This window comes from Microcaecilia unicolor, chromosome 1, assembly GCF_901765095.1.
Source record: "Microcaecilia unicolor chromosome 1, aMicUni1.1, whole genome shotgun sequence".
NCBI classification, from domain to species: domain Eukaryota; kingdom Metazoa; phylum Chordata; class Amphibia; order Gymnophiona; family Siphonopidae; genus Microcaecilia; species Microcaecilia unicolor.
Genome location: NC_044031.1, coordinates 534,277,809 through 534,298,873, shown reverse-complemented (window position 1 = coordinate 534,298,873; position 21,065 = coordinate 534,277,809). Strand labels below are relative to the sequence as shown.

The 21,065-nt window shown below is 42.2% G+C and overlaps 1 protein-coding gene across 1 annotated transcript in view; it reads right to left on the bottom strand.

The window, feature by feature from the left end:
* RIPK2 (receptor interacting serine/threonine kinase 2) overlaps nucleotides 1-21,065 on the bottom strand; it is a 99,656-nt gene that overhangs the window by 74,913 nt on the left and 3,678 nt on the right. The window contains exon 2 of the mRNA XM_030216299.1: nucleotides 2,127-2,280. Coding sequence (XP_030072159.1) covers nucleotides 2,127-2,280 — 154 coding nt within the window. The remainder of the gene's footprint in view (nucleotides 1-2,126; nucleotides 2,281-21,065) is intronic.

Sequence of the window (21,065 nt, the reverse complement as noted above, 5' to 3'; positions counted from 1 at the left end):
CGCTCGCATTAAGTGCTAGGCATGCCCATGACCTGCCCATGCCCCTCCCAGGTCCACACCCCCTTGCAGCTACGCACTATGGAGACACAATTTGTACACATAACTGCTAATTAGTGCCAATTAGCACCAGTTAATAGTGATTATAGCCAATTGCTTGTTAACATCAATTAACAGCTCAATATTAAATTACATTTTGCGTGCAACTGACACTGTTCTAGAACTTGTGCATATAAAAAAACTTTGCGTGGGAAGGTATAAGGTTATGCAGCCAACTTTATAGAATCAGGGGGATAATGTGAATCTCATTTACAAAACCACACGTGCCCCCACTAAGCACAAACTCCTAAAAATGCTTAATCTTCACTGTAGATACCCAAAGCCACACACACTCCTATCCAAACATCTTTTACCTCATCTACACACACACATTCAGTAAAATCAGTAATTTCCCTTCTCACGTATCCCTCTCCTCACTCTCATGTTCCAATGCCTTTTGTCATCTTTTCTCCTTCCGCTATCATCCTCCATCACTCATTACCTTTCACATTTCCAAATATAGGCTGCCAGTAGTAAAAGTAGTGGTAGGCGGGCAAGTACCACCTGAGGTAATGGCCATGGAGGAGAGAAAACAAAAAAAAGCAAGAGAGACAGAGAGAGAGAGAGACAGAGAGAGAGAGAGAAAAAAGAAAACTTCACCCTATTGAAGTTGGAGATCAGGTTGCCCAAATAACTAATATAAAAAATGAGATGAGAAAACTGCAGGAAGAGTGACTAAGATAAATGCATTATCAGGGGTATCCAAAAGGTGGATTTTGAGTGCTTCCATTTGTAAGTATAGAGCCCCTAACCCCCAGATTCTATATAGTATGCTTAGATTTAGGCGCCAAAATTGGCGTGCATTCTATAACATTGTGTGTAACTTAATTGGCGTAAGAAGCTAATAAACGCTGATAACGCTTAACAAGCAATGAGCACTAATTAGCACCAATTAGAATTTAGACTCACAACTCATTAAGCATATTCTGAAACGATGTGTGCCAAACTTCTAACGCACGGAAGCAAAAATGTGCGTGGTTATTGGGGGGGAAATGGGTGTTTCATGGGCGTTCCAAAATGTAGGCGCCTAGTTATAGAATCTGGTCCAGTGTGCCTAAATCTACGTGCTGAGATTTACAGCAGGTTTTCGTTGGCATAAATGAATATGTGCAGAAATCAGCGCTGAAATATCAACTAAGCACATTCTATAATCGACACCTAAATCTAGGTGCTGATTATAGAATACGCTTAGTCGGCACTGATTTCAGCGCCGATTTTTAGGCGCCATATATAGAATCTCCTCACAGTATTGTATGATGAGATCAAGAAAGGGGCACTAATCCCTGGCACTTCCCTGTAACCCATCTGTATTCTTTTCAAAACAAACTAAATCACTATTTGTTATTCACTGAGCCTATTTCAATTGTAAGACAATGACAATAAAAGAGAGGAGGTACAAGAAGCATTAAATTCTTTGTACAGGTAACCTAGATAGCATGACTGATGAGGTGGAAATGGAAGGAAAGAAGAGAGACTATAATTCAGTGAAACAAAAAATGAATAAAAGGATGGATTATCCATGGAGCTGAAATCCTGAAGGCTTATAAACAAACAAAATAACCAAGCAAAAACAAACAAACAAACTAAAAAAACAATGAACGAAAAACAGAGAACACTTGGACAAAGACATTAAAGTAGATCTATGCTGAATTCTAATCTGTAGTATACCTCAACCATGCTCTAAAGAGAGAGCAGCTTTTGGGCTGACAAATGATCTTGTTTCTAAGTTATTCTATACTGTGCCTACTAATTCCAGGAGGACAGCACTTCTCCCTCAGTCTGTGTCACAGTCGAATATTCAAAATGACTGCGTCTGTGTGCTTATTCTACAACAGGTGGTTATATACACAAGGGTTCAGTAGAAATCTTATTGCAATTTCCAGTTTCTGTGTCTCTCCTCAGTGCACATTGAGAGACTGTTTTCATATACTGAAGTCATTTTAGTATTTGTAATTCTGCTTCATTATGTGGTTTTCTTTTAATGAACTACTGACACTTGTGCAATGAACAGTTGGTATCTGTATACATACCTCTTGCAAAAGCTGGTCTAATGACCCATTAGTCATGTATTCGGTCACAATTCCCAAGAATTCAGGTTCATTGCAAATTCCCAAAATTGGAAGAATATAATTAAACCTGGCTTTGTGCAAAATTTCAGCTTCTTTCAATATGCTGTATCTTTCACTACAAGAAAGGCAAAAGAAAGATTCCTTTACTACAGAGACAGTTGAACTAATATTATGCGTTACACTTAGTAAAGAAAACAAATTAAGGGGCCCCTTTACTAATGAGCACCTAGCACAGCAAAAAATGGAGTACCGTGGGACACACTCAGGCATCCTCCAGTAACTTGGAAATCTTGTGTGCGCTAACCATGCACTAAATTTTTCTACATTTTTTTTTTGGAGGGTGCATATGGTGGACAGTGGGCAGTCCTGTTCTAACCAGTCTGCACATCTACACTATCATGCACTAACCTCCAGGTTCTATACAGCGTGCCTAGATTCACAAATGCTTCCGTGCATAAATCCAGGCATATTTTATAACTACAAGCAGTAACGAGCACTAACTGGCAAAAATTAAGAATTTACAGGCGTACATTGCTAAGCGTATTCTATAATGTACTGAGCCTAAATTCTAACGTGCTCAGGCATAAAGGGGCATGGTTAAGGGTGTGGAAATGGGCATTTCGAGGGAGTTCCAAAATCTACTCGCATGGTTATAAAGTATGGGCTACTGCACATAAATCTATGCGCAGGGATGTACACCAGCTTTCATTGGCGGGAATGGGTGCGCAGAGATTCAGTCGCATGAATTACGCCTAAGCGTATTCTAAATACTGCATGTAGAGTTTACACACGGTATTTAGAATATGCTTAGGGCACAACTGCCTACCGTGCGTTAAGTTTACGCACCATATATAGAATCTGGCTCTAACTGGTTAATTCAGATACCACAGTACTCCTTACTGACTTCAAAATAGGTGGCAGTAAGTGCTCTTCAAGCATTTTTTTTTTTTAATGGTCGTGTGCTAATGTCAACATTAGTGCATGATCCTTAATACAACAAAATAGAAAAATGTTTTACAGCTACAATAAAAATGGCCTTAATGTGTGGGAAAAGACCTGCGTTAGAGCAACTTAGTAAAAGGAACCCTAAGATCTTCTGCAATATAGGTACATGAATCATAGGAGCCAGCTCAGTGGGTGAGCACCCCCAATATTCAGCAAGCTTCTTCACTGGGCTCAAGGGCAGTTAATCTGTATTGAGTTTGGCAGCTCCAATCATTTTTTGAAATCTTAGCGCCTATGGCATGAATGACAACACAGTAAAACGTATGTATGCACTCATCTTGCTTATAATGTGGGGTGGAAACTAAGAAGCAAACAATGGAGTGGAGGCGTGGCCTAGTGGTTACAGCACCGGTCTTGCAATCCAGAGGTGGCCAGTTCAAATCCCACTACTGCTGCTTGTGATCTTGGGCAAGTCACTTAACCCTCCATTGCCTCTGGTACAAACTTAGATTGTGAGATCTCCTGGGACAGAGAAATATCCACAGTACCTGAATGTAACTCACCTTGAGCTGCTACTGAAGAAGGTGTGAGCCAAATCTAAATAAATAATCATTTAATGAAACTGCTCCAAGTCATCATACGCAACAAAGAACATGATTATTTAACAAAGATTGAATCTTAAGTCTATAATACCCAAAAACAACAACAAAACAAAAACGGTACTTTAGCTTAAGCATATATACTTAATGCAAATTTCTAGAATTATATTTCTTGCTGATAACAGCATACAAACCTGCTAAGTGTTCCAGGCTGATTAGTATGCATCCAGAATTAGCATGCTATGCGCTAACACTCTAGCATCATGCTATACCTGTCAAGGTATGCAATAGAATTAGGGCCCAATATTCAAAGGATTTATGTTCCTAACTTTGGGGGTCTTTCTACTAAGCTAAAACATGCAATCACGAGTGCTTACCGTAAGTTAAAGTGGCTTGTAGCGGGATGTGCTCAGGTGTCCTGCGATTAGCTTTGGATCTGCGCATACAAACCATGTGCTATAAGATATTTTTTTATTTTTCTAGGAGGGGGCTTGTCTGGGGGCAGAGAGGGGGCTTTTCTGTGCTAATCGGTTTGTATGTCTACATTAATGCATGCTGACTGATAAGTGTAGGATTAGTGCGCGAGCCCTCACATGCTAATTTTTGTAACACTCCTGTGCTAATGGTGAAATTAGCACATGGCCATTAATTCAAAATAGGAAAATCGGTTATTTTCTGGTGGTATTAAAAATAGCCTAAGTGAGTGGGAAAGACCCATATAAGGGCGCACTAAGGCCATTTTGTACTACAGCGTAATAAAAGGACCCCTTTGGTAGTTATGCTTATAAATTGACCTCTCTGAAAATTTACTATGGCTGAGTGCTTAACAGTATACTGAAAATTTCACTAAACTCCTAAATTGAGGCAACAGGGGGTAGACAGGGTGGGAAAAAAGTTAGGAGTTTAGTACTGACTTTCTAGGCCCATAAATCTGGGAAAATGAATAGGAGGCTTAATTTTATAAGCAGCTAAATTAGGATGAATTTTCAGCTGAAAAAAACTTATTCTTATACTTCTGAATGAAAATAGGGCATGAATTTTGGTGCATAACATAGGAGCTCACCTTTTTTTGAATACCGGGCCCTCACCCCTGGATTCTACATACGGTGCGATTCTGTGATGCGTGTGCATCTTAACGAGCAATAATTGGCTGATAACTAATTATTGATGTTAATTGGTACCAATTAGGATTTGAACACGAATTGCACACGAATCTGGCTACACACTATTCTATAATGCTTGGTACTCAAATTACAAAGCGTGGAACTCAAAAGTGGCCTGGCCACGGGAGGGACATGGGTGTGTCGGGGGTGTTCTGAAAAGTTGCACACATTGTTACAGAATAACGAGTCAGTGGCCCAACTTCAGCAGGTGTAAGTCTGGTGCCCAAAGTTAGGGTGCAGGAATTGGCGCTAAGCACAATTCTGTAAAGGGTGCGCACTCTTTATAGAATCATGCTTAGTACTGATCTTTTCCAGCAGGCATTTTTGAGCGCCATTTATAGAATCCTACCCCAAGCGTACATGCATGTGTAAATGTAGGACTACAGCCTTGGGAGTACTGATGAAGGAGATGGGTCTGATGGAGTAGGAGATGCTGTGGCAGAGATGAAGTAAAGGGACAGAGGAGAGGGGAAAAGAAGGAGAAGGCCACAGAGAAGAGACAAAAAAAACCTTTTTAAGCACTTCCAAAAAAAATTTCACATTTATTTAGACAAGAAGGTATAGATGCAAATCAAGGTCAGGTATACATATAAAGTAGCTCATAAGTGTTTATATTGTTGGGCAGACTGGATGGACCGTACAGGTCTTTTTCTGCCGTCACCTACTATGTTACTTTGAAATCAGAGTTTTGCCAATTCAGACATTGTTGTACACAGAACATTGTACAAGACAGTGTTGCAACCACTTCTACTCAAATTCATGATTATGGTGAAAATATTGCACCACATGTGTTCAACGCCCTGTATGGTCAGACTGCAAGAATGGTTTAGAATAAAGGGCACTGCAGCAGAAGGCAATGACTGTGACCTTCGAAGGCAGATGTGGCCTCTTTCCACTCCAAGTTAGAAGCCCCTTTCCAGCTTTTACACTTCTAGTCCACAAACTATATTTTGAAGTTGTAATGTTTTTGGTAGGTCATGTGATACTGTGCTATGAGTGGGCACATATGGGACGAACTCCCAGGTTCCAGCCTGTAAAAATCACTCCCTGAGCGAATCTGGGTCTGGTGTCTCAGAACTGTTATATCACTATTGTATGACTGACCTCTCTGGCAGAGACGACACCTGCTTCCATCTATGGCCTCTAAGTCACAGCACTGAGAAAAGGGAATGCAACAAAGTGTATTTTGACAGCACTTAACACTTACAAAGTTACACAGTAACCCTATGTAACTTTGTAAGTCTATATGCTTTGAAAATGAGCCTCCATATATTCTTAGTTTTTCACAGCTTCCAAGTCCAACATGCTGGTGCATTGCCAATTATAATTTGTAGACTATTACAGATCAGCATTCTGAAGGAGAACCATGGCTCATCTTCTGTTCAGTTCTCTTCTAATCTAATAGCCAACAGCATTGACCTAATAACTGACAATGATGTTTGGGACTCGGGAAAGGACATCCTTGGAAGAATGCATAAGGGAAAGAGAGGAAGAAGACAGTCCTCGGATTGCAACTGGGGCGGGGGGGGGGGGGGGGGCTCTGAAATAGGAAAGCAATGGGATAACTACAAATATCTAGGAAGTTAACTCCTCCTAGTCATTTAGATTTCTTCAGCTTCCAGATGGTCATTTGAGGAGGTTTGGAACTCCACAAAAACTCATTTTAAAGAGAAGCATATATAAGACACAGTTAATCTCAGCCCTCTCCTTCAAAACTCAAATGAATGATGTTCTCTGTTCCTCCTCCTTTGCCCTCCATCGTGTTCACTCCGCCCGCTCTCTGCTTCCCACTGCTTCACTCTGCCCTCTTATCCTGGCACTTGTCATCTCACACCTTGACTACTGTAACTCCTTTTATGCTGGTCTTCCATTACACTCACTTAAGCACTTGCAACTTTGGTTCAATTCACCACTGTCAAACTACTCCATAATGCTTGCAGATTTGATCACTTTACACCCCTACTCCGCTTTGAACACTGACTTCCCTTATTTGCCTGTAAACAATTTAAAATTCTTACACTCGTTTTTAAATCCAGACCCCCCCCCCCCTCTCCTCCTTCCTACCTTCTCATTCCCTACATGCCCTTATGTTTCCTTTGCTCTGCAGACCATAACCTTCTGACCCTTCCCAGCCCCTCACAGATCTGTCTGACCACCACCCCTGATTCAGCTTTCAGCTATCTAGGCTCCAAACTATGGAACAACCTTCCATTCACTGTATGTCATCAGTTCTCATTTCCTGCCTTCATACAAGCTCTGAAAAAACACTCTCTTTATTGTCTTTCCCTCCCTCTTCCTGATTTCTTGAACACTTTTTCTCCCTGATCTCTGGGTGGCTAAATAAAGGTAAGTTATTTGTACAGTTAATCAAGATATAAGGAACTAAGTTACAGTGGATGTAGCTAGACCAGATGCAGAGTAGGTGCATAGGCTCCTCAGGTAAATGTCCAGCTCCCAGGGAATTCTGGAGCAAGGCAGGTCACAGACGCCCATTTTGCTTCACAAGGCAGGCCTTGCACAAACCTTGGCATTAGCATTGGCACAAAAGGTATTTCAGCAAAAGTCCCAAGTAAAGGTTCTAACAGAGTTCCTACAGATGTTACTCCAGGCAACCTAAGACGGAAGCCCCCATGAATCTCCCAATAAATTTGCTGATAAGCAAAATCTTACAATTGTGAGATAGTGATGTATCTAGCTAATTAGAAAAAAAAAAGCAGAAATAAAGAAAATAAATGTGTTTATGACAGGTGGCAAGGCTTTGCTATGAACCAGAGATGATCCCATCTGGCTGTACCTTATTGTGTCTTTTGACTCCAGGCATGGCTAATAAAGCAGCCCGGCCCAGTAGGTAGTAGCTGGGAATGTAAACTATGCAGGGAGAGGTTAAAAAAAAACATGCCTTGAAAGCAGCTTGAATAGCTCTTAAAAAGACAGTGTTTCTGGCAATTAGAGAACCCTCTGAAGCCTGATTCTCAGTAGTACAACTGGTATTTAGTGTGCACTCTGGTGGATCCTCTTCCACTTCTATCCCTCTACCAATCGGTGTACCTCAGGGTTCTGTTCTCGGTCCTCTCCTGTTCTACATCTACACTTCTTCCCTTGGCTCTCTGATATCATCACATGGCTTTCAATATCATCTCTATGCTGATGACTCCCAAATCTACCTCTCTACCCCGAAATCTCAACCAACATCCAGACTAATGCTTCAGACTGCCTATCTGATATCACTGCTTGGATGTCTCAACGTCATCTGAAACTTAACATGGCCAAAACAGAGCTTCTCATCTTTCCCCCTAAACCTACCTCTCCTCTCCCCCCTTTCTCTATTTCTGAGGATGGCACTATCATTCTCCCTGTCTCATCAGCTGGTAACCTTGGGGTCTTCTTTGACTCCTCCCTCTCCTTCTCTGCTCACATTCAGCAGATTGCCAAAACCTGTAGTTTCTTTCTCTATAACATCAGCAAAATCCGTCCCTTCATCTCTGAGCACTCTACCAGAACCCTTATCCACACTCTTATCACCTCTCGTCTTGATTATTGTAACCTGCTTCTCACCGACCTCCCTCTTAGCCATCTCTCTCCTCTTCAATCAGTCCAAAACTCTGCTGCGTGACTCATCTTCCGCCAAAGTCGCTATGCTCACATTAGCCCTCTCCTTAAGTCACTTCACTGGCTCCCTATCCATTTCCTCATTCAATTCAAACTTCTGTTATTGACCTATAAGTGCATTCACTCTGCCACTCCCCAGTACCTCTCCACTCTTGTCTCTCCCTACTCCCCCCCTCGGGTACTCCGTTCTGTACACAAATCTCTCTTATCTGTCCCCTTCTCCTCTACTGCTAATTTCAGACTCCGTTCCTTTTATCTTGCTGTACCTCACGCCTAGAATAGAATTCCCAAGCCTGTACATCTAGCCCCGTCTTTGGCCGTTTTCAAGTCCAAACTTAAAGCCCACTTCTTTACCACTGCTTTTGACTCCTAACCACTATTATTGTTCTGTTTGTTTACTTGTCTTATCTAGATTGTAAGCTCTTTGAGCAGGGACTGTCTTTTTTGTGTGTGGTGTATAGCGCTGCGTATGCCTTGTAGCGCTATAGAAATGATAAGTAGTAGTAGTATTTTATAGATACATGGCACCTATTTTATACGGATAAAAAACCAGGAGTTCCAGAGTGAAGATAAACCAAACTTTATTAATCAGTATATTGACTCGACACAACGTTGTGTTTCGGCCAAAGGGCCTAAATCAGGAGTCTAAATACTTGAGAACGATAATGATGATCCAGAATTAGCAATGTTGTAAAATACAGTCTGTATTGTAGTGGTCTTAAAAAAGACGTTTCTTAGACTGCACAGCCCAGACGCTCATGCGAGAGATCTGGCTCACGCTTCAGAACAAAGGTCTTTTTTAAGACCACTACACTGGATCATCATTACCGTTCTCAAGTATTTAGACTCCTGATGTAGGCCCTTTGGCCGAAACACAACGTTGTGCCGCGTCAATATACTGATTAATAAAGTTTGGTTCATCTTCACTCTGGAACTCCTGGTTTTTTACCCACTGTTTTGTTGTATTGTGACTATCCGTGGGATTTCATTGAGTTCTCCACGTTTGTGGATTCTCTACCTATTTTATACGGAAAAGCAAAACAAAACGTACCAGGAGCCTTCAAAAACAGGGAATAAAACCTTTAATCACATATTATGATGAAGCAATCTTAAAATGGACCCGATACGATCCGTGTTTCGGCGCACAGCACCTGCGTCAGGGGTCTATTGGGACATAAAGAATAATAGTTTAAGAACAAAAAAAACAAAAACAAAAAAAAATATATATATATATATATATCAAAACATGTAAACACATATAGATTAAGGTGAAAGGAACCATTCAATATTAAAACAACAACATCATATATACATGACATGTAAAACAATGTATCATATTGTCCTTATGATACCATGTGTCAAACTTAATTGTGTATATATATTTATAGCATCGTTGGATCTATAAACAAACATGGTCAGTGTGGTCCAGCATAGATTTGACCTTTATGTAAATTTGAATAATTTTTGCATATAACATATTTATAAAACATGTTTATACCAAGATTGAATATGATCGAGAAAACTATGAATATGTTAGACATTTGCAATCGTGATACAGTTGGAGTATATTAGATGATAATGAATAAAACAAAAATCGACATCCAAACAATGAAAAAGTAATTTTAGGATTGTTTCATCATAATATATGATTAAAGGTTTTATTCCCTGTTTTTGAAGGCTCCTGGTACTTTTTGTTTTGCTTTTTGGATTTTTGTTCGTACTTTGCTCCCTCTCTTTGTTATACTACCTATTTTATACGGACATTAAAAGCACCTTACCCTGATGCAGACTTGGGAGGTATCTGCATCTATGAAGATCACATAAAGATAAGTGTACTGAGATGTTTTCATTGAACATTATACATTTGAGAATAATTTGAATGTCATTGCAAAAGGTATGAAAATGGATCAATACCAAAAATGTTTTATTCAGCCACACCATCTAAGGATCCAGTTCTAAATTAAATAATGTTTGGTGGTTGGAGCATATCACAGTTATAAATCGACCTCTTTTATAACAAAAGGCCTTACTTGGGGCCCTCAGACCTAGACATCCTGTTACTGCATTTTTAGAAGGTAATTTTATAATTAAAACTCCCTATGTAAGTACATGCATCATGGGTAGTTTTTACCTGCAGGGTTTACACACATAATCAAAGCAAAAATCTGCACATTATTTGATTATTGCCATGGGAAAAAGTACATGCAGAGATTTGCACCTGCCTTTTCAAGGCAAAATATTATTTGCTTTGAAAATAGAAAATTATGTATCCAACTTAACTTTACCTGTGAGAATGCACAGTATATAGGTTGTTAAGCAACATGCTTACTTCTACCTGCCTAGACAAGGGTAATTAATGCCTTTTATTATTCTGGATTTGGATTTAGTTCACACTTTTTCAGCAGAAGCTCAAGGTGAGTTACATTCAGGTGAAGTAAGTATTTTCCCTACCAATTATATTTTGTTAGGTAAATTCTTTAACACATGCATGGTAAAGATTTTTATTGCAAATTTTGACATATAGGTCTCACAGATTACAATTTTCCAAAGTCATTTATTAGGTAAATGGCAAAACTGCCCAATCCATGGGTAAAAGGTATGTGTGGGGCTCAATAATGTATGAAATTTTACTTACTGGAAAAAGTAGACAGGTTCAAAGGTTCTGTTAGGTTAGTGTTAATAATGCACATAGATCTTACTACTCATAAGAAGCACCCACAAAATTCACCAAACAACTCACAGCTTATATAACAGCTATGTTATCAAAAGGCAACTTCCCCTAAATCGAAAGGCAATAATCACCCTCACACCGATACCTAAAAATGCAAAACTAAGCAAAAGCGATCTCAAGAACTATAGACCAGTAGCGTCCATACCCCTCAAATCCAAACTCATGGAAGGAATAGTCACCAAACAACTCACGGAACATCTGTCCTCAATACTACACAACTCCCAATCTGGCTTCAGACCACAATAAAGCACTGAAACAGTCTTAACCATACTCACTGCCAATAAATAAATTACTACAGGCCTCATCATGGGGGTCTTTTACAAAGGCGAGCAAGCATTTTTAGTGTGCACTAAATGCTAGAGACACCCACAGGAATATATGGGCATCTCTAACATTTAATGCACGCTTATTTTTAGCACGTGCTAAAAACGCTAGCGCACCTTTGTAAAAAGGAACCACATGTGCATTGGGAGCTATATATTAATAATATGTGTTAACTGCTTTAGCATGCACTAATACTGTTACATAATTTGCAAAACTACGGCTATATATTTTTATTTTCCACATAAATCAGGTTATTTTGAAGAAGAAGAAGAAGAAAAAAAACCCCATCCTCAGGAAAAGAAGGTTCAAATTTCTACATATGTGCCTTTGGGCACGCTCACACTTTCCTTTTCAGAACTAGCACAAAAGTGCCCACAGACTTTCCAACTATGCGAGCTACAGCATATGGCAAATGTTATGCATTTCATTAAAAATAACATCAAACCAATTAGTCCCTTATTTACCAAGCTGTGTTAGCTCTTTAGTGTGGCAACTACATGTGTTACTAACAGATCAGCACCACATTATCTGCTAGCATGCGCTAACTGCAGCATGTGAAAAGCAATTCACATGGCGCTACAAGGCGCTGAGTACGTCTTGTAGCGCTATAGAAATGCTAAATAGTAGTAGTAGTAAAAGGACAGTTAGAGTTAGACATCTAATAGGTTCCTACTTTTCTTTATAGAATACTAGCATAACTGGGTATATGTGCGCATATGTGGTTAGGCACTTTTGTCAAATGTTTATGCCTAAATGCCAGGAATATGCACGTAACTGACAGTATTCTATAAAATTAAATATGTGTTAGTATGAGCCCTGCCCAGGCTTCGCCTATGTGTACACTCACATGTCAAATACGCATCATGTAAGACATGTGCATATTTACAGAATAGCGCTTTGGCAGATTTCTGGCATTTATGTGTATGTGTGCAGAGAATATAAAAGCCCAGGACACAGCTGGGTTGAGTAGGCCCAGAGGGAAGCAACAAAGTCCCACTGCATATGCTTCCACAACGTATGTGTGAACTGCAACCACGACAATCAGGTAAGCAGTGGCGTAGGAAGGGGGGAGCGGTGGGGCGGTCCGCTCTGGGTGCACGCCGCTGGGGGGATGTCGGCTCCGCTGGCTCCCTGCTCCCTCTGCCCCGGAACAGGTTACTTCTTGTTCCGGGGCAGAGAGAGCAGGGAACCAGCGGAGCCAACACAGCTCCCAGCGATGTGCACTTGGGGGCGGATCGGCGTTCCCGCTCGCCCCCTGCTTTCTTATGACAGTAAGAATGCGCTCCGGGGAGGAGTGCGCCGTGCTACACCTGGGGGGGTGCGCAGCAGCGACCCGCCCCAGGTGTCAGCCGCCCTCGCTACGGCACTGCAGGTAAGCCAAGTTCAACTAGGGACATTGCAGAACTATATCTTTGACCTGGCCAGATGTCAGCTGGCTGTTTAATACTACTTAGCATTTCTGTAGCGCTGCCAGGGTTACGCAGTGCTGTACAAGTTTAAACATGGGGAAGGACAGTCCCTGCTCACCTGTTCTTGTCTTGACTCAAAGCAATTGTCCACTTTCTTTTTGGCTCCTATTCTGTGGAATCTGCTTTGGTCTGAATCATCATATAAGAAGTTTAAGGTGGCTCTGAAGACACAATTTGTGAACTGGCCTTTAATTCTAGAAGGGATAGAGGTGAGCCTGGCCGGAGTAGACTAAGATGGTGGCCACTAAGCTCTTTCTTACCAGAATGACTTTGCTGTGCACTCCCTGACTTTTCTGGCTGTGCTATCCCTTTCATATTAATTGATGATTAATTTTATTTTATTTAGCGTGGAAACTGCTTTGCTGTGTATACAGTAAAAGGCAATATAGCATGGTTTATGATCTTGCCAGGTATTTGTGACCTGGATTGGCCACTGTTGGAAACAGGATGCTGGGCTTGATGGACCTTTGGTCTGTCACAGTATGGCAATACTTATGTACATTCTGTTTGGACCAAGGTGGAATATACATAAACACTGAGAGCGCTGTGTGAACCAGTAAAATCAGGTCCGTTTCTATTTTTCTGCAGCAATTTCTAAATTTGGTCCCTGAGACCTTTAAGTAATTAATATAGGGCAACTTTGATCAGATATAAGTAGATGTATCTTTTGCATAGTCTTGGTGGGTGTCCCAAAAGGCAGACTAAGTTGAGGGTCTTGATTTAAGGACTGATTCTGAGAGTCACTACTTTTGTGAGATACTGAGATGTAGAGACAGCTACTCACAGAATTTGCATTTCCATTTGCCATGACAGAACAGTCCCTCTTTCTTTTGGATCAAGATATGTTATGACATTTCTGAACTATGACTCATTCATGAATTCCACGTGCTAGTTAGGGAACTGCTTTCTTTTATTTATGAGTTTTTGGAGGTCCAGAGTTAAAGATAATTCTATTAAGCAAGATCTAAATTAATCTGTTCCTGTTTTGTCTATGGCACATGACTATCTTGATCAGCCTAAAAATGGGTCCTGTAGGGAAGTTTGGAACAGTGTCAGTCAGACCTAAATGTGAACAATAAACTTCTGTGCATGCTAACTTCCAAAGACAGAAACTTGTTAATTTTACCACGTGTGGGTGAAGCTCTTAAACTAATCAAATAAGTGTATGTGATATTTAAATGTGAAAGACTAAACAGCAGGAAACAGAGCTGGGGAGGGGGCGGGGACACCATGCTTACCTTGCATACACCAGTGCCAGGCCACACATCAGTGCTGCATATCCCACCCCTTCCAACAGTAAGCTGACAGAGGGAGTGGGAGGCAGAACTCTAAAGGAAGGAAGGAAGGAAGGTGTTGTGTCAGCACTGAACAAGTATGGGTGTAGCAGCAGCAACAGATCGGGGGTGGGGGGTGGGGTGAGAACCATTAGTTGAGTTGATTTGCTTTATTAATTTTATACACAACTTAACAGAATAAGCCAGACATGTTCCCCTGTTTAATAAGCTGAGCTAGCGGATGAAACGTTTAATCATCTGCCCTGCTCTCTCTTCTCCTCACATCCAGCATACTCGTTTTAGTGAAACTGAGCATGCGTGCATGCTCAATTTCATTATAACGAGCATACCGGACATGACGTGAGGGGAAGAGAGAGCAGGGCAGGAAATGCAGCGCAGGAGACTAGTGGTGGAAAATGTGCTTCAGCTGGCGGGGGTTGGGGAGCCACACCAGCCAAGGTATGTGAAGCAGCAGTGGCGGTGGGTAGGGGCGGGCCAAAATGTGCCCCCTCCCTTTGGGCTCTGGCCTCCTCCCACCTCGAGGTGTGGTTACTCCCCTGGTTCCACAGGGGTCTATGCTGGGACTGCTGCTTTTTTACATATTTATAAAAGATCTAGAGATGGGAGTAACTAGTGAGGTAATTAAATTTGTTGAGTTAAATCGCAAGAGGATTGGGAAAAATTACAAAAGGACCTTATGAGACTTGGCATCCAAATAGCAGATGATTTTTAAATGTGAGCAAGTACAAGCATGCACATGATGTGACAGGAAGCAGGGTAGGCAATGAGCAGAGAACTGTGCTGGAGAAAGGCTTCAGCTGGCGGATCCAATTTGGGGGGGACCCAGGCCCCCATAGCTACATCACTGGACCATACCTCAAACTCTGTGTGCGATTCTGGTCACCGCATCTCAGAAAAGATATAGTGGAATTAGATAAGGTACAGAGAAGGGAAACAAAAATGATAAAGAGGATGAGACAACTTCCCTATGAGGAGTCTAAAGTGTCTACGGCTCTTCAGCTTGGAGAAAAGACGGCCAAGGGGAGATATGATAGTGATCTATAAAATATTGAGTGGAGTGGAACAGGTAGAAGTGAATCGCTTGTTTACTCTTTCCAAAAATACTAGGACTAGGAGGCACGCAATGAAGCTACAAAGTAGTACATTTAAAATAAAATCGGAGCAAATATTTCTTCACTCAACGTGTAATTAAACTCTGGAATTCATTGCCAGAGAATGTGGTAAAAGCAGTTAGCTTAGCAGGAATTTTAAAAATTTTGGATAACTTCCTAGAAGAAAAGTCCATATGCCATTATTAAGATAACTTCGGAAAAATCCACTGCTTTTTTCTAGGATAAGCAGCATAAAACATATTGTGCTATTTTGGGATCTTGTCAGGTACTTGTAACCTGAATTTGCCACTGTTGGAAACAGGATGCTGGGCTTGATGGACCTTCGATCTGTCCCAATATTGCAATGCTTATGTTCTTATGTAGAATAGCTATTACGTATAAAAAATAGTGCTATGATAAAGGTGGAAGAGAGTCACATCACAGCAGCATTTAGAGGAGGCTGCAATAAGATTGTGGCCAGAGCCACTGGAATGCTGGGAGCATAAGGGGAGGCATAACACACTGAAAAAAGTACATGATCATGTCTCAGAACAGCTTGTCAGTGAGATGTCACCTAGAATACTGGAATAATTTATAGAATAGCTGTGGGGTCTGCAAGCCTATTTTCAAAGAAAGATACCCCACAGTGGGTACTTGGTTTCAGGCACAAAAATCTGCACCCTCCTATGCGATATACAGCCCAAATGTTCTTGTTTACTGGGTCATTTACAAGAATTTTTTTTTTCATAAGGGGCGCAGTATACTTCCTGTTGGAAAAACAGAACAAGTCGGACTGCACATCCTTTTCCAATAGCGTTTTCATGTGCAATGATGTGTGTATGCGCATGATATTAAAAAAAACTGACCACTCTTTCAGAAAAAGTGAGCATTTTTTGCAAGTACTGCACAGTTTTTTGGTAAAGTGCTCACTCTTTTGAAAGGGTGTGCATTATTAACGATATATGCGGCAGCCAAAAAAGCAAATAGGATGCTAGGAATTATTAGGAAGGAGATGGTAAATAAGACCAAGAAAATCATAATGCCTTTGTATCGCTCCATGGTGCAACCTCGCTTTCAGTATTGCATTCAATTCTGGTCACTGTATCTCAAAAAAGATACAGCAGAATTAGAAAAGGTTCAAAGAAGAGTGATCAAAATGATAAAGGGGATGGAACTCTTCTCATATGAGGAAAAGCTAAAGAGGATAGGGCTTTTCAGCTTGGAAAAGAGAAAGCTGAGGGGAGATATGATTGAGGTCTACAAAATCCTGAGTGGAGTAGAATGGGTAGAAGTGAATCGATTTTTTACTCTTTCAAAAAGTACAAAGACTAGGGGACATTCAATGAAGTTACATGGAAATACTTTCAAAATAAACAGGAGGCAATTTGTTTTCACTCAAAGAATAGTTAACCTCTGCAACTCTTTGCCAGAAGATGTATTAACAGCGGTGAGCGAATCTGGGTTTAAAAAAAGGTTTGGACAAGTTCCTGGAGGAAAAGTCCATAGTCTGCTATTGAGATAGACATGGGGGAAGCCACTGCTTGCCCTTGGATTTGTAACTACTATTTGGGTTTCTGCCAGGTACTTGTGACCTGGATTGGCCACTGTTGGAAACAGAATACTGGGCTAGACGGACCAGTGGTCTGACCCAGTATGGCTGCTCTTATGAAAAGAGGAAGATATTTTACCTTTTGGTAGAAAAGAATGAGAACAGGGCTATCTTTACACTGGCAAAACAGCTGGAGAGGCCCCAGTGCATCACCATTGTGTAGGCTTAAAGATGGCCCTACACTGCAGCCCGGGGGAGGGGGGGGGGCGTTCACAGAACAGTCAGTACTTGCATAGGGCAGCCAGAACAGTGGTCTAGTGGTTAGAGCAATGGGCTGAAAACAAGGAAAGCTAGGTATTAAATCCCACTTCTATTATATACACACCTTATGACCTTGCACAAGCCGGTTTGGGCTCCTTTTAAAAAGCTGCGCTAGCAATTAGCAGCATGCCAAATGCGATGAAACCCATTAATTTCCTATGGGCTTTGTCATATTTGGCGCATGGTAATCATTACTGTGGCTTTGTAAAAGAAGCACTTTTATCTGTCATTGATTTTTTGACTTAACTAGTAAAAAAGGCCCATTTCTGACACAAATGAAACGGGCGCTAGCAAGGTTTTCCTAGGAGTGTGTATGTTTGAGAGAGTGTATGTGAGAGTGACTGTGTGTGAAAGAGAGAGTGAATGTGCGAGTGTGTGTGTATGAGAGAGAGAGAGAGAGAGAGAGTGAGTCTGGGTGCGAGTGTGTCTGTGAGAGAGAGTGTGTATGTGAGAATGAGATTGTGTGCAAGTGCGTATGTGAGACACAGTGTGTGAGAGAGTGTGTTTCACACAGATACAGTGTGTGCAAGAGAGAGCGTGTGTGTGAGACACAGGCTCTCTGTGAGACTGAGTGTATGAGACCAAGAGAGTGTGTGAGTGACTGTGTGACACAGAGAGTGAATGTGATACAGCGTGAGACATAGAGTGTGTGAGAGACAGTGTGTGAGAATGAGTGAGAGAGAGAAAGACATTGACTGTGTGAGAGAGAGAGAGAGAGTGTGTGTGACAGAGATACCTCCCCCCCTCTCTGGTGTCAGGCCCCGTTCCCTCCCTCTCTCTGGTGTCAGGCCCTCCCCCTCTCTCTCTGGTGTCTGAGCGTTTCTGTGCAGGACGCTGAGCTCTGGCTGTGCTTCAAGGAACTGACCAATCCTATTTAATAGAATGCACCTCCAACATTCTGAAGCCGAGAAACCTCGTGTGGTTGGTCACTTCTGCTTGTGACGAACCCGGAAGTACGTGATGTCAATTCAGGAGATGGATACAGAGAGCAGGAATGCCTCAGCCATGCAGTCAGCTTCAGAATGTTGGAGGTGCGTTTTATTATGTAGGATATATTGCTTACCAGGGTTCTAAAGCAGTTGTAACAAAATGATAACATATAATTGTCTCGGATTCCTACTTAGGGGTCGTTGTAGAAAGTAACCACGGGCAGAAGTGCGCATTAATGAGTGGTCCACACGCTGTTACTGGCTGCATGATACAGAAAGAGCTTCCACGCTGAAATGAACTTGTACGATAGACATCAGAACACAGCATATTAAATGTATGGTAAGGAGGCCATTAGTGAATCTGCAGTAACGCAGAGAAGTTTTTAAAGCTGTGTGCTAAGGTCTGCCAGGAGAGTACAATGTAAAAAAATGTACCTTCAGGACCGAGACAACATATAAGGGTTAGTTTAGGCTCCCTAAGTTGATCTGATCTGTCTCCTGTCATAAAATATAAATCTCTGGTAGCTTCATAGCTCCTCCTTCCCTCCCCATGTCTGACCTGACCCCTCTACTCCGACATCCTATATAATAAAATGCACCTCCAACATTCTGAAGCTGACTGCATGGCTGAGGCATTCCTGCTCTCTGTATCCATCTCCTGAATTGACATCACATACTTCTGGGTTCGTCACAAGCAGAAGTGACCAACCACATGAGGTTTCTCGGCTTCAGAATGTTGGCGGTGCATTCTAATAAATAGGATTGGTCAGTTCCTTGAAGCACAGCCAGAGCTCAGCGTCCTGCACAGTAACGCTCAGACACCAGAGAGAGGGGGAGGGGGCCTGACACCAGAGAGAGCGAGGGAGGGAGGGAGGGGCCTAACACCAGAGGGGGGGTATCTCTGTCACACACACACTCTCTCTCTCAGAGTCAATGTCTCTCACTCTCTCACACTGTCTCTCACACACTCTGTCTCAAACTGTATCACATTCACTCTCTATGTGTCACACAGTCACTCACACACTCTCTTGGTCTCATACACTCAGTCTCACAGAGAGTCTGTGTCTCACACACACTCTCTCTCTCGCACACACTGTATCTGTGTGAAACACACTCTCTCTCTCTCACACTGTCTCACATACGCACTTGCACACACTCATTCTCACACACACACACTCTCTCTCACAGACACACTCGCACCCAGACTCACTCACTCTCTCTCACACACACACTCGCACATTCACTCTCACACACAGTCACTCTCACATACACTCTCTCAAACATACACACTCCGAGGAAAACCTTGCTAGCGCCCGTTTCATTTGTGTCAGAAATGGGCCTTTTTTACTAGTTAAAAATAAAAACCATCCTTCATAGTCTAGTGGCTCCCTGAACCAACCAGCCCTGCCTCCTGAAATACTAACAAACATTCCCTGGTTCTATAGTAGCCCCAGACATGAACCCCTCCCTTGACTTAAAAAATATTTCTGGTGTCTAGCGGCACCCCTCCCCCCTTGGGCCTCACAGACCCCTCCTCCTATGTATCTTCAAGAGACAGGAGCAGTGCCCACTCGATCCTGCCTCCAGACCATCTTCTTAGAAAATGGTGGCGAATGACCCTATGTAGTGAATTCTGGGTTGCACCAAGCGTGGTCAGTCTGCCTCAGGAAGGTATGTGGGGGGTAGTTTGGGGAGGGGGTGAAAGGGGGTCGTGGGATGGAGGGTGCTACTAGACATGAGGGATTTTTCATAAATCAGACGCCTTTTGGGGGTGGGGACACTAGACTACTAGTGATTTTTTTTTTTATGTAATGTCAAAGGGAGAGGGGAGTTGGGTCAGTCAGGGGGGCTGCTAAACTACCAGTAGTGGGATTTTTGATTTTTTTTTATTGTCAGGGCAAGGGGGTTGGTTGGGTCATGGGAGGGACAGAGGGGGGCCACTAGACTACCAGGGGTTTTGTTGTTGTTGGGGGGGGGGAACATGCAGATGGGGTCTTTTTTGTTAATGTCACCCTTCCTGGCTATGCATGAGCCAATTGCTTCTTAGATAGTCAGGGATGGGGACATTTTTGCAGTAAGCGGAGGAGTAGCCTAGTGATTAGTGCAGTGGGCTTTGATCCTGGGGAACTGATTTCAATTCCCACTGCAGCACCTTGTGACTCTGGGCAAGTCACTTAACCCTCCATTGTCCCTGGTACAAAATAGGTACCTGAATATATGTAAACCGCTTAACCCAGCAGAAATTTGTATGCTGTTTATGTTATCATTAATTAGGCAATTGAAGCCATGTGCTGAGCCATTGGTATACAGCTCTGGATTTCTGCATCAGCCTCTTAGATTGTGTATAATAGTGTTCTTTGGGGCAGGGGCATAATATACTTCAAATACATAATACAGGGGCTCTTTTACTAAGCTGCGGTAAAAAGGGTCCTGTGCTAGCGGCGGCAGTCACTTTTGCCACGCGCTAAGGCTCTTTTTACCGCTGGTGGATAAAAAGGCTGAAAAAAAAAAGAAATGGCCATGCAGTAAGACTGAACAGCAGGTCAGACATGCAGGGGAGGAGGAGGAGGAGAGCACTTACTGCCACCCACTGAGGTGGCGGTAAGGATTCATGGGCTGTTTTTCAAATATTTCCGCTAGCACTGGAAATGCTGCACACTGGAACTATCGCTGGTGCCCGCGTTGGGCCGGCGGTAGTTCCAGATTGGAATGCGGTAAATCTGAGTTGAGCTTAATGCCGCTTTAGTAAAAGGGCCCCACAGTGCTGTATACATCCCATGGCACTATAGAAATAATAAAAAAAATTCATTTGGGCACAGGGTCAGTGAATGAAAAGCCAAAAAAAAAAAGGAAGGAGAAGAGAAGGGAGGAGGTC